Here is a 14,689-nt window from a genome sequence, read left to right as displayed (position 1 = left end):
AAGGGTTATATGAGCTATGAGCTAAAGGTCTATATTTCACCCCCATTGCAAAGATCTAAGTGCCAAAAATTTGGCCAAATAGCAGCAATTTGCAGAAGCAAACAGAGATGAGGTAGATGTGCAGGTGATCATGAGTACAGGAAATGTGAGCAAAGATAAAATGTTGTAACTACAGAGGATAACACAGCTCGGCCTTTCATGGAAAGCAGCAGAGGTGCAAAGCGTTAACCTGTTGCTAGGGCTCTCATATGCTGAGGCAGTGAAGAAAGTGCCTACACAGATAGATGTCTCTAAAACAGAGGTGACAAGGCACAGCAATGCCACCCGTGGGGGAAATTGCTGCTGCAAAAAAAGACACACTCGTTTTGGGCAAAAATGACTTTGTCCTGGTTATGGTAGAGGTGATTCATCTATCAGGTAAGAAAACAGAGAAAATCTAGATCATTGTAAAGGCAGCCGAGAAATACCTTGAAACGAAAGAACTAGGGAAGCAGTAGAAAGAAAGTTAAGTGGAGGAGACTCTCAGGCATGCTAGAAACCTAATTGCCAAACTAAAAAATACTTTTTATTTATTAATAAGTTTGAGTCAAAATGATCAGACAAACCACATAATATGCATACAAGAGACATGTTTGAAGCCACAACGGATTTTGTTATAAATGTACAGTGCTGTGAAAAAGTATTTGCCCCCTTCCTGATTTTTTTGGTGCATATTTGTCAAACAAATTTTAATATAAGACAAAGATAACCCGAGTAAATACAAAATACAGTTTTGCCTGATTACTGCCAGACCTGTTGAATCAATAAATAAGTTTAATAGAACCTGTCTGACAAAGTGAAGTAGGCTTAAAGATCTCAAAAAGCAACACATCATGAAATTCTAAAACAGATGAGAAACAAAGTAATTGACATGTATCAGTACGGACAGGAACAGACAGCTTAGACAGAGAGAACTATTATAATCCATATAATAGATTGACAAGTGCACTGTTCGAAGGCAGAGTAGTATGGTGCACTGATTTTAAATCACACACACATGTAGGCACTGGTGAGAGGAGCAGATGAGAGAAAGTCGTTACCTGTCTGAGAATTGGTCACACAATTCATGTATTGATAGAATTTAACAAATATAATGAACAAAGAAGGGAATTAGTATTGATATAGTTCTTGAGATTTAAGATTAAGATACATTTATTTGTCCCAAACACATGAACAGACATGCAATTGTAGGAAAATGTAACCTCTGCTTTTAACCCATCTGGTGCAGGACACACAGAGCATTGAGCAGCCATGTACGGCGCACGGGGGGCAGATGTTGGGGGAGTAAGGTGCCTTGTTCAGGGGCACTAGACAGGGTAGGGAGAATCCTCTTGGATTTTTGGACAGATCAATCCAGGTTCGTCTTTTTGTTGTTTCTCCGTGGAGTCAAACTAGAGACAAACCAGAGACCTTTTCTGCCCATAGTCCACCGCCAATGAAAGGCAAAAAGCTAATTATTAAATTAAGCATTTGTTATGAAAGACATCAAGGAATACACATCGTCTTCTAATGAACTGTTTAAGAGGAATAGGACTGAAGAAAATAAATATATTTTAATTTAGTCCTGTTTTCTGCTCATTTACTGTTCAACGCTCCAGTCCAGAAGGTGGCGGTAGTGCACGTATAAGAAGATATGACAACCGCCAATAAACACCACAAGAAGAAGAAGAAGTAGTAGCTTGCACCGGAAGTGATTGTCTAGTCATTGCTTGCGGTCAACCCGCCTTCGAAGACTTGACAGCTGAATACGTTTGCAGCATTTTGTCATTTGGGAATAATTTTAATTGACGCATTAATAACAGACACAATGGCACTCTCCCTGCATGTTGGTTAAGATGTTAATAACCTTGTGCTACGTCTACATGTGGGTGCAGTTTCACAAGTGCTACTCGGTTCTGATCCGCAACAGTCTTTCCAGACTAAAAGGCAGCAGCTTTACCTTCAGCTTCTGCTCAAGCTCGCCCTCAGTTCCAGCCAGAGCAACGCCAGCTGAAGTCCAAGCAGATGCACGGCGATATCTCGGCTCACTTCCACCCGAGGACATTGTCTTCCTTCAGCTGGGAGACAAGGCTGTCTATCTCACGGATCCTCAGGTGTGATACCTTAGCTAACGTTCAGTCAAATTACATGATTTAATGTGTATATAATCAATAGTAACTGGATACTGGGGTGCGTTCGTAAAGTCCAAATAATCTCCTTTGCCAGCCACCATTCTTTGACCCCGATGGAATATGTACCGCAGTAAAGTTAGCCCTCATGGATTGCATGTCTATGTGTGCCTTTACGGTATAGTGAAACGGATAGGTGGAGCGGCAAAAAAAACCAACTTTATATCTTTGCAATAAATTTATTGCATCATTTAGTATTTCAGGTATTGCTCAATTAACCTGATTTTGATCATCACAAATCCTTATTTAAAATTTTCCTTTCTTTTTGGATAAAACTATTTTTTGTAGCACCACCCTTCCAATAAACAACATGGGTAAAAAAATTAACCGTATTATTTACCTTTGTTATTTCATGCATGGCTGATTGTTTCTTTGCTATATCTTTGAAATAATTGTATTTTATCTTTTAGTATTCCAGAAATTCATTAAATATCTGGTTTATAATTACAACAAACCATTATTTTCATTTTTCCTTTCTCACTTTATGAACAAACATACATTTTGTTTTTCTACATCAAGTTACAAACCTGGATAAAATATGAGCCATACAGTATGTATTCCCTACGGAACACCTGCCATTAATTTCATACAGCTTCTTTTGCACATCTGATGCATATAAGTCTTATTTTACAATCCGTTACCAGTGAGAATGAGAAATATGTACATCATAGAGAAGCTACACAATTATTTTATATAATCAACTTCTCATAGTGATAAACAAATGTAATCACTAATAGTTTTCCACAGTACAATTTTAGTAGGGAGGAGGTGGATAAATTCGGGAGGAAGTGGCTCCGTCAAATCTCAGTTTTCTCTCTATCCTTTTCTTATTATCTTCTTCCGACAATTATTCATTGACGAAAAATGCTTGAAAAAGGCTTGATCTGATTGGCCAAATATATTAACATGCAGAACATGAATGCATTGCGAATGTATTGCAGTCTTTTGCGATACGTATATCCCGCATTTTAATATTGAGATGACGATAGATTTCGGAAAAGTCGTGCGGCCTACATTTAAATTTGTATATGCCTATGGCAGTGAGAATCTTGCATTGTATGCTAAAAAGTATTAAAGATGGACATCAGGAACAGCTGGACCATTCTTCCATCTAGGTAGGTGTGTTGCAATAAACAATGTTACTATTTTATGTAACCGCTTTTTCATAATGTCATGGTTTCATAACTGTAAGAATTGTAAAATCTACGATCTCTAATCAATCAATCAATCAATCAAATTTTATTTGTATAGCCCATATTCACAAATTACAATTCGTCTCATAGGGCTTTAATGATGATGTCCATCAGAGGAGTCCAAAGCGAGTTGAGAAATCCTTGTTTACTTTCGGTTTCTTACCAGCTCCAAAGGAGCGGCTGACACACCCCCTCTCTCTGTCACTATCTCTCTTACTATTAAACATTATAAATGTAGAAAGATTTTAATTCACCTATACTGAGAGGTAATACTATAATAAGGACGCGAAGAGTGTGTACTTGAGCCAAGACAATTCTCTCCCAAAACAGAACAACTACCGTTGGTGAGCCTTCAAAATAAAGGTCCAATAAAGGACTGCTTATGATGAAAGGAAACACAAATTCACTGACCAACCTTCCACAAAAACTAAATAAAATAGCTTACATAAATTACTTTAAAATAGCCAAACGTTACGATATAGTTGATATAGTTAATATTTTAGTTCATTAGCTGTATTATTAGCTTTATATTAGATATTTATTGCTTGTTTTGTGTCTTTTTCTTTCTATAGTATCGATAATCGTGAAAACCTTGAAACCGTGATATTTCCTCTCACTATAATTGTGGCACCAAAATTTCATATCGTGACATCCCTACTCCTAGGCATGGCCATTTTCTTATGATAATATAAGATTATAATTCTAGGCTTCTTATTCCGCAATAGAAAGCTAATAAATAATTTGTAAACTTCCTTAAACCATTTCTGGGGAAACTTTAATGATATGGCTGATATAAGAAAGAAGTCTGGGCAAAAAATTCATTTTATAACATCAGCTATACCCCAGAGTGACAAAGGGTGGACTGTCGATTTCCTTATGTCCTCTCTCAGTGCTTTTAGATTGCTAGAGCTGTTTAATTCAAATATCTTATTGGAAATCTAATATTTTTGCAGAGATACTTTATACCTTGGGGTTTTTGAATATATGAACTTCTCTTCTGTCTGCAAGATTGTGTATGTGTGTGTGTATGTGTCTGCGTCTGCCTATCTCAGTTGCGCTTCATTTAAACAAAAACGCATGTGTTTAGTTACAACCGATGATGTTGGTTCATAAATCTGGTTTGTTCCAGTCACTTTAAACCTGATGTCCTGGCTTTGTTTTTTCAATGTGTTTTTATATACGTATCTAAAACTCTGGAGTGAATCAAATTAACACAAAGTAAACTTCAGTATTGTTTGGTACCTATTCATTTATTTTTGTGTTCTCGTGAAGGGTGTATAGAAACTCACTAAACACCAAGTGAAACTGTTGCCAATGAAGACAGAGTCGTAGTAAGCTTAACTGTTTACTGATACACTTCTTCATTAACATGCAATGAGTTTAAGCTGAACATCACTGGGTGCATTATCCACACTGCATGTGAAGGGAGAAGATATCATGTAGATTTCACTCTCAACTGTTTTGAAATATCCTTGAAAACACCATGCAGTGCCCCTAACATGGATCAGTACCTGCTTAGGCGATCAGCTGATGGTGTGGCTTCTTTTGGCATGCGGTTAACAATGTTATCCTCCAACTGGCTTGAAAGAAACTGCAACTTTCTCATGAAAGCCTTCACTAAGCTGTACATTTCATGCTCAAATAGGTCTTTGCCTTGCAGTTTGGTATATAGCTCATTGGTTATTGCAGTGACATCAACAGCAAATTCAAGATCTAAGATGGCGATTCAAATTGTTAATCTTAAACACAGCCATCTGTTCTCTACAAACTAAGCACACATCTTTACCCTTGACTTCAGTAAATAAATACTTAGAAGTATGTCTTTTTTGAGGGCCAACGGCTAATTCACAGCGTTCCTAAACTGTTTGCCAAAACATTTCAGTGAAGCAGCATACGCTTGCTTGCATTCAGAATCCACGTTCATAAAAAACAAAAGTTGCCTTCAAAATAAAGGAATGTAGCTGTATTCTGTGCATGATGTGCACTTTTTAAGTTTGATTCCTAATTTCCTCTTGACCTCACACAGGCTGGTTAGGGACAGCCAAAGGACTGCATGTGGCCCACTGTACAATGCTCAGGGGTCTCATTTCTAAAACATTGCATAGGATTCATACTCAAGGTGTACGTGCGCACAAAAACCCAAAATCTGATTTATAAAAGAACGCAATGTTCACTTTATTAATCAAACTCCACACGTACGTGGATCTGCCTCAAAGTCCACCCTCTACACTCCCACTTTCACCCATAAATGGTCAATGAAAGGCATCTCATGAATATTTAATTATTAGCAATGAGAAGAAGCAAAACTCTCTTACACTGACATCAAGGTGTTTGTTAGTGAGGTGGGGGTGAAGAAAGACAGATTTCCTTTGGGTTCCACAGCAGGGATGTAATTAATAAAGTAAATGCACTGATACACTGCTGTGAATAATACAGTGAGTGATAGTGAGGACAATAGTGAATTGAGCCTGTAATAAAAAATTATCTAATTCAAAGGTTGAGATCTTTATTCATAAATCGCTTCACACTATCAGAATATGAAGGAATTTGTTGTATCTCATGTTCGTATTTAATCCTCCAAAACTGCAGGATTATTAAATTCAGAGACAACTGCGATGTCCCTAATCTATAGAATTTAACAGAATTATTACATGCTTGTGTTTGTTCTGGGATGTTTCAGTTCCGTCGGTCGGTCTGTGTGATACTGGACTCTAAGATCCAAGATCGGAGATCTATAGAATCTATTTCAGCTGATCAGTCATCATCATGGGACAAAAATCGATGCGATTGGTGAACCCTTGTTACCTCCTCGTCCTTCCATTCGCTAGCATGAGTGCTCGGTCCCTAATAACTATATTCAAGACAGAAAACACTTTAACTAATAGTTAAACCACCACCACTATCTACGATCAGCTAGAAACAAGAGCATGACATACTCACTCTACTTTGAGAATTTGGTTCTTGTCATTTGTCTATTTGCACAGTTGGCATTCCCTTTTAAAATATTAGATTATTCTTGCTTTGGAAAAATAAACATTTCTTATGACTGTCTTTTGAGAGAGTGTCTCAGGGACAGGGTAATTTACTGAGATTCTGAGGTATTTAGTCAGGTGCTCTCCCTATATCTTGTACATGATGAATGAAAGACATTCAGATCATTGACAGGTTTTTCCGTCAGTGAATCATTGGCGGAAGAAGATAATAATAAGATAATAAATATAATAATAAGAGAAAAAACAGAATTTGAAAACAGATTTGACGGAGTGACGCGGTTCTGTCAAATCTTGCTCCGCCTCCTCCGACTAAATTCTACTGTGGAAACTTCTAGTGATCACGATTGTCCCGAGTCAGATTCATCATTATGAGCGGTTGATTATATAAACGAATTATGAAACTTACTTATGATCCCAGAACCTGAGGGAAGTAACAGCGCACCCACAGTCTTTCTTTTTTCTTTCTTTCTTTCTTTTTTTGCTTACGTCGCTGGAGTTTAAAAGTTGATTTGTTTGTCTTCACAATATCGAAACTGATCATCACATAATGATCGATACTTTTCATAATGAGTCAAATCTTTATTCAGAGACTTTAAAAAAATACTTTTCACCATCCAAACATGTAAGAAAAGACCCATATTAACACTGTAAGTGGACTAAAGCCTGAAACATGCTTCTGCGACTGCGTCTGCGTCTTTTCACGCCGCTGTGGCGCAAGACTCGTTGTCATTCATGCTTCCCCAACCGTTGCGCGTCTTACAAGCAATTCCGCGCCAGAACACTAGGCGGAGTAATGCTTTTTGTCGAAGACGACCTGAGAGACGCCTTCTTTCTTCTTCATCGATTGTTTATTTACATAGCTACTGCGGCTCCTTGTAGCCCTTTTCAGGCAGACAAATACGCCAGTCAGTGACGGGTTATACAAGTGGACATACTTTCGGATCTCTTCTGCCAAACGCTCTTCTATTTGGTCCATATTCATTCTTCTAAATCTCCCGTTGTTTCTGCCTGTATTATGGGGCATGAAACCGGAAATGCAGCTCCAGAAGGGATGTAGAGCAGACCTATCACAGCCTTGCGGGCTGAGTGAGCTTGCGGAGCTTTGCCGTAAATTTGAGAAAAGGGGGTCGACACCCGTCAGCACGTAAGGAGGGATACATAAGCACGTAAGGGACCCGGAAGGGCTCTTGCGCTTACGGGCCCATGAAAACGCAGAAGCATGTTTCAGGCTTTAGTGGAGCTGTGTATGGCTCCCCAGTGTCAGCTCTGGACCTGGTGGCGCTGTGCGCCTTCTTCCAGCTGTGGAGCTGTCTGTGGTCTCTGCGTCCATAGCCAGGGACTGTTTATGTTTATTTATCGCAAGTCATATCATCATCGCAATATTAAACAATGTTATCGAGATCGCATTTTTTCCTAATACCTGGAAAACAGCCCATGTTCTCCCACTGCACAAGGGTGGTAGCACGAATAATATGATCAATTACAGGCCAATTTCAAAATTATAATGTCTCTCAAAAATTCTTGAATTCTTTATTAATTCCCAGCTAAAATAATTTTTATCACTAACCTCTTTCTTGAGTCCATCTTAATCAGGTTTTAGAGCCCGACATAGCACTATTTCTGCAGCCTCCCTTGTAGTGAATGATTTCACTACTGCCCTGGACAATAAGCAACATTGTGCCGCACTATTTGTGGACCTCTCAAAGGCCTTTGACACGGTTGACCACCATCTGCTTTTAAACAAATTATCACTTATCGGCTTTGATCATAAGAGCCTACAGTGGTTTAACAGTTATCTTACTGGTCGCTCCCAATGTGTAAAGGTGGGAAAAATAACTTCCACTTTTTTTTAGATATTGACAAGGGGGTACCCCTAGACTCTGTCCTTGGACCTTTACTTTTTATAATATATATCAATGAAATTGCCTCCACACTCACTCCACTTTCTCAGGTTCATCTTTATGCGGATGACACAGTTCTGTATTGTAGTGCCTCCAACATTGACTCTGCAGTAAATAGACTGCAGCTCTCCTTCCACATGCTAGAGAAGCAGTTAAGTGACCTGAAGCTAGTCCTGAATTGTGCCAAAACCAAATGGATTATTTTTACTAAAGCTAGAAACATTGATTTTAACATTTTAAAACTCTACTCTAGAAATGGTACCGCTCTGGAAAGGGTCACCAGCTATAAGTATCTAGGCATTTGGGTTGATGAGAAGCTTGATTTTAAACCACATGTGAATCAACTCGTAAAAAAGCTAAGAATAAAATTGGGCTTTTTCTACAGAAATAGGGGCTGTTTCACTTTCCTTGCCAGAAAACGCATTATTGAGTCAGTTTTTATATCAGTTTTAGATTATGATGATGTTATTTATGGGAATACATCCCAAACCACACTGAAATCCCTGGATGCTGTATACCATTCTGCTCTGCGTTTTATCACTGGAGACCGCTATGGCACACACCACTGTACTCTTTATAACAAAGTTGGCTGGCCAGCCCTGGCCACAAAAAGGGATGGTCATTGGAAGATCTATATTTACAAAACAATCATTGGGCTACTGCCATTATATCTCTCCTCTCTGATCAGCTGGAATTGTAATAACCTCAATACCCGCTCCCAGGTTTTCATTATATCTGCCTCGTGTTAACACTTACTTGGGGAAGACAGCTTTCTGTTATAAGGCACCCTTCATCTGGAATGAGGTCCAAAAATCTTTAAAGTTGGCCTCATTTATTTCATTAAGGGAATTCTCGAGTCTTGTTTCATGTACGGCTGGCTTCTCCTGCAGTGATTGTAACTGTAAGTTGGGTTAGGCTTAACCATTGTATTTTATAGTATTTTTATTGAATCGTCAGGGTTGATTGTTTGTGACCTTTTCCCATGTGTTGCTGTATGTATATATGCATATTTATTTCACTTCTTATTTATTTATTTATTTTCTCAATTTATTAACTGTTCATTGTACCCTCGGCACCATTGTAAATGAGGGTCTTATTCCTCAATGTGTTTTCCGAGGCTTAAATAAATAATCAATAAGAAAAATAAGTTTCTGTCATTTGTTTAGTTGCATAAAATTGCTTCAGCCGGAATTTTATAAATCAATCATCATCAAATTTTATTTGTATAGCCTATAATCACAAATCACAATTTGTCACATTGTTTGACATCCTCTGTCCTTAACCCTCAACAAGAGTAAGGAAAAACTACAAAAAAAAACTTTTAACAGGGTAAAAATACGTAGAAACGTCAGAGAGAGCCACATGTGAGGGATCCCTCTCCCAGGACAGACAGAAGTGAGATAGATGTCAAGTGTCAAGGAGAACATCATCAAGATTAAAGTTTATTGCAGCAATGATGAGGGTAAACATTTTGGGATAACTAACATAAGGATAACTTCAATACTATATATCAAGCAGTCCTGCTGCAATCATAGTCTATGGTTAGCAGCCAGCAAGATTATGATCCACAATCAAGATCGGATGCCACTATAGTCCACAGTCATTGTCCACTGCCGCCATTTAGGATCCATCATCAGCTGCCACCTCTGTCGTGGTCCACCACCATTATCTGACGCGAAACGCGATAAAGGGTCCGCCATTGAATATTACCACATTTCTATAAACTAAAATGTCTAATGAAGTTTTTTGATTTATTTTCTGTCCCCAGGCATGTGATGACCTCAGCAAATGGACTGTGCCGTTGGGGTCCTCTCTGATTTGTGGTCCACAAATAGAGAATATTTCATTCATCATAGAAGCAACAGAATCCAGAGTGGGCTGCCATTCTCGTCACACATCGAATAAGAAAGTAGGCCCGACGCATAAGTTTACAAGTAAACTTGTCACAGCTATTATTGTTATTTAGCAAACCTTACTTTTAGCAGACAGGGTTTGACCTCAATTCCTTAACACACAATTTCATTATTCAGTAATATATATATAGTTGATTGTATGTATTCACATTTGTGTAATTTTCTGCCCAAATTGATCAACTATTATCTTTACTTTAAATGGTATATCATTTATACGTTTACCAGTCAGAATTAAACATTCTGTACAGTCCTTACAACTAATATATGGACAACTAAGTTAAAGTGACTAAGACTGGTGCATTTCTTGGAGAAATTCTGAGTGAATGCTGCCAGCTGCTAGCATTAAATGAATTGCTTACTTACAAATCACTCCTGTGATGTAGTCCTATCAGTATAGTTAATAGGACTTAATCATCCCGGCTTTTCCTGTGCTATGGAACAATGGAGTGTGTGAAATAACTTGTGGTATGTGTTATGTGCAGGTGCTGAAGTGGTCCGATTATTGTCTTCCTTTGGCCTACAGCCCTGGCCAGCCCTTCAGGGTGGTGGCTCAGAGCAATGTCGATAACTTCATTCGTCTTGGAGTTGCTTTTCTAGAAGGTTGCCTCCAGCTAGACAATGGACTTTTGCCTTCAAAGATAGTCCGTATGTTACCTCTAATTATATAACAAATTTGCCCTTTTTATAATTTGTTGAATTTTCATAATGCTTTAGAACATATTATCTGTGTATTAATATCTTGCAATATACATATTATTTAATGTATGACGTAAAATTCATCAATGCCGCAGATGAGTGATAACGCTTTTTCTATGCAGGATCTGTCAATAGGTAACTGTTTGCTAAAATGTTCACATGTTTAATTGATAGGGTTGGTTACCAATCACATATGAACTGGTACCATTATATAATAACCCCAAAGATGCCCACCTTCCCCAGGAGGAGACATGATCATTCTAAAACGTTTCCACTGTATTGGTTTCATATTTAAGTTTCGGCCATAACGTTACTTATAATGATAGTTCATTGTTAAATACAAATTCACTCATTATCTTTTCACCTCTATGCATTTGGAGGGGTGGGTGGAGTATTTGAGTCCACAAAACACTTTAGGAGTTTCAGGGATAAACAGCATTGCAGCCTAATCCAATAGAAGTAAATGGTGACCGTTACTTTCAACGAAAAACACCACAGGAAAAAAACAAAATGCCTCAATACTTCTCCTGTGTTTTCTTCCCAGTGTCCGTAAGCTCTGACATTCAAATTCAACTCTGAGTCATTGACACCATGTTTTTAGCCTAGCCCAGTTACTTCAAGTGGATTGGCTTTGGCTACATCACTGTGTACCCTTGAAACTCTTTTTGCCAGCTTTGCATTTAGCTTTACAAATATTGCATTAAACTTTGTCTGTGTACATTTTCATAAGGTGTAGCCACACTTGAGAACGCTTTGACTCGCCATTGTTTTGACTGTGTGCACTGATCAGAAATAAGCTCTGATTGATCACGTTCCAGAGTTGAGTGACATGGTCTTACTCTCTCTCTCTCTTTATCTAACTAGACTCTCTCTTTTACTCTCACTCATGTATATATAATCTCTCACCCCGATGCGCTCGCATGTACAGAAATTAGGCACAGATTGATTTAACGTAAATTGGTTCCTGGTCGGTACCCTTAAAGTACAGAATTCGGTACCCACCCCTAATTCCTGAGCAATTTCTTCCTCTCACCAGTTGGTTGAAAAATTACTTAATTCAGTTTGAGGTATATTCATAACTAATTAACCAATATATAATCAATCGGTTAGGGTTAGGGGTGTTAGGGTTTATCCTTACCCTAAGACCTTGTCAAAAGAAATTATTGTGATATGTTTTTTCTGTACGAATTGTAAGTCAGACTCCACTGATAATTAATATTTTTTATCATTTTTGTGACATTCCTTTAGCTGTTGTCCTCAAAGAATCTACTCTCAGTGAGCTGGTGGAGAAACAATGTCGACAGAGCCCAAAGACTGTGACATCTCAATGGCTCTGTTGTACCCAGACTAAAGAGGGTGTTGTTGAACCTTTACCCTGTAACCTATTAGCTGACCACCGGCACACACAGAGCCATAAAGGAAGCCTTCTCCTCACCCCACAGGCAAAGAGGAGGACTGAGGAACGAAGAGGGTCAGAGCCACTCCATGGTACCCAGGATATAAGACTGGTTGGTGACTCTGAAGTTCATTCCATGGGGGATAATCATCTTATGGAGAGCCATGGACACCACCTCCACCTGTCCAGCTGCCATGAATGTTTGCAGTTGGAAAACAGCACCATCATCTCTGTTAAATATGCATCAGCGGAGAACATTCCAGACCTTCCTGATGATAACTCAGTTGAGCTGGATAGTAGAGCTAAGAGTTTGGAAGAACATCACCAAGACACTGGAGGCTTTTTTTGTCAAAGTGGGGGTTTTGACTGTAATAACAAACCACCAAATGTTCTGGTGTACACGGATGGTTGCCAGGAGCGTTTTCAAACTGTTTGCCAAGTTTTATCAGAATGTATAGACATGGAAAACCATGTAATATATCATCTCCAACCACAGCAGGCTCTGAGCCATCCATGGATGGACAACACCAGGCTCCTGGTTGTGGCAGAAGAGGAAGCCCTGACCCCCCAACTTCAGACCCGCTTTCTCACCTACCTTAGCCAGGGTGGCAGGGTCTTGGGGCTTACATCTACCCTGTGTCCTGCAGGCCTTTGTCTGAAATTCAGGGAGAGGCAAAGAATGGTCAGCAGGCTGAACTTCATCAAGGAAGACAGCACAGAGCTGGAACTGAGCGTGTTGGCGAGTGGGAACTTCTATGTCAGGGATACTCTGGGAGGAGGGGAAGTGGAGCTTTGGGGAGAGCTGAAAGGGGAGGTCGCTCATCAGAGGGATATGGTAATCGTCAGAATTACCCATGAACAAGATGGTGGACAAGCTGTCCTTTGTCAGGTAAAGACATTTGACATAACTCAAAGTGATGATTGTAGCAGTTTACAAAGATAAACATATAAAAAATTATGGAAGATTATATATTTTATTTTTATTATTGTTATGATGAAAGACATGATAAGCCCTGGCCATTAGTACATTAATATGTTGATTTATGATTTTGGACAGCACTTGACATTCTGATCTATTTTTTTTAGGTATACGGTTTTTGTTATTTGTGGTGCCCCCTATGGGTAAGGCTAAAGAATGTGTATTTAATCCTCCAAGAATGCATACTGTTTTTTTATAATAAAAATAATACATTTAAAATTCATAAAGCAAATTGAGCTATGGAATAAGATGGCAGGTATTGAGTAATACGCCATACCCACATTCGACAATCAATATAGTATTTCCAAATATTATTTAGGATCACAACAGAACATATGTTGGTGGTGCTTTGACCGGGCTCTGCGCCTTCACCCAACTGTGGAGCTGTCTGAGGTCACATTTTTCCCTAATATCGCACAACCCTAGTCACTACCTCGAAAAAGGTTTGCAGGCTCCAATGTTCAGAAAACACTTTAGTTTCTTCATACTCTTCCTTTAACGCTCAGATTCCGCTCCTGCATCCCCTTCGCAAGAAAGCCCAGTCTGCTGTTTTGGGCCAGCAGGTCCAGTCTCTTGGTCAACTGCTATAAATATTTATTTTATAAACTAATTGTCATTTTTTTTACTTCAGTAGTAATTCAAACAATTTTAGTGACCATATGACAAACACACCTATTTCTCACATGTGCTTTCAGTGTTGTGTGCCCTCAGATTTGGTAGATGATCAATAGGACATCTATGTGCCAACACATACCATGTGATGGCTGAAATGTGTTTCCACTAAGACTGTGGGTTTAGGGTCAATCCTGCATCCTGTATCTCTGTCCTGTGTTGGATGTGTCTGTTGTGATGTGTTTGAGTAAAAAGCGATATAAAGGTGAGCAGAAACGATAACATTCATCTGATATGTTAGGTACTGCTTGTGTTTCTGGGTCCTCATCACAGCCCTTTAGCAGAGGGAACAGCCCCATCTTTCAACAGAGACCAAGCTGCAAATCCAGCCTAATGTTGGGCTCTGTTAAAAAAAGAGTCCTCTGCGAAGGTTCGGGAACCATCAAAGATGGTTGCCTGTGGTTGTTGTTGGCCCGCAAAGAGAAAGTCTATCCATTGTTGCTTGGTGTGTTTTTCTTTAGGAAAGGGAAACTAATATCATTTTTCTTTTCAACCCAAAAAGTTAGTTCGGAGATGCATACTGACAAACTTCCAAAAGCTTCTAACCATATAAACCTGAACCTCTGACAGTAGGGAAACAATAATAGGTCCCCTTTAAAGAGAAAATGCTAAGCCCCGCCTGTTGGAAAGATATTTTGGTGAATGGTGGCCATTTAAAAAAAAAAAAAACACTCTTGCTCATTTATTATGGAAATGTTGTTCCCCAGGCTGAATACCAAATTTGGTTTGAATAAAGTAA

The 14,689-nt window shown here is 38.9% G+C and overlaps 1 protein-coding gene across 2 annotated transcripts in view; it reads left to right on the top strand.

The window, feature by feature from the left end:
- Positions 1–1,707: 1,707 nt before the first annotated feature.
- Positions 1,708–14,689, top strand: part of hlcs (holocarboxylase synthetase (biotin-(proprionyl-CoA-carboxylase (ATP-hydrolysing)) ligase)) — a 30,555-nt gene continuing 17,573 nt past the window's right edge. The window contains exons 1-4 of one of the 2 annotated variants that reach the window (XM_053441459.1): positions 1,708–2,132; positions 10,063–10,203; positions 10,690–10,852; positions 12,152–13,188. In XM_053441459.1, the coding sequence (XP_053297434.1) occupies positions 1,863–2,132; positions 10,063–10,203; positions 10,690–10,852; positions 12,152–13,188 (1,611 nt within the window). In that variant the 5' untranslated portion in view covers positions 1,708–1,862. The remainder of the gene's footprint in view (positions 2,133–10,062; positions 10,204–10,689; positions 10,853–12,151; positions 13,189–14,689) is intronic. The other variant, XM_053441460.1, reaches the window with a different exon arrangement.

Source organism: Pleuronectes platessa, chromosome 15 (assembly GCF_947347685.1).
Source record: "Pleuronectes platessa chromosome 15, fPlePla1.1, whole genome shotgun sequence".
In the NCBI taxonomy this organism is placed as follows: domain Eukaryota; kingdom Metazoa; phylum Chordata; class Actinopteri; order Pleuronectiformes; family Pleuronectidae; genus Pleuronectes; species Pleuronectes platessa.
The sequence above is the reverse complement of the archived record's forward strand: the minus strand, read 5'-3'. Positions and strand labels throughout refer to the sequence as shown.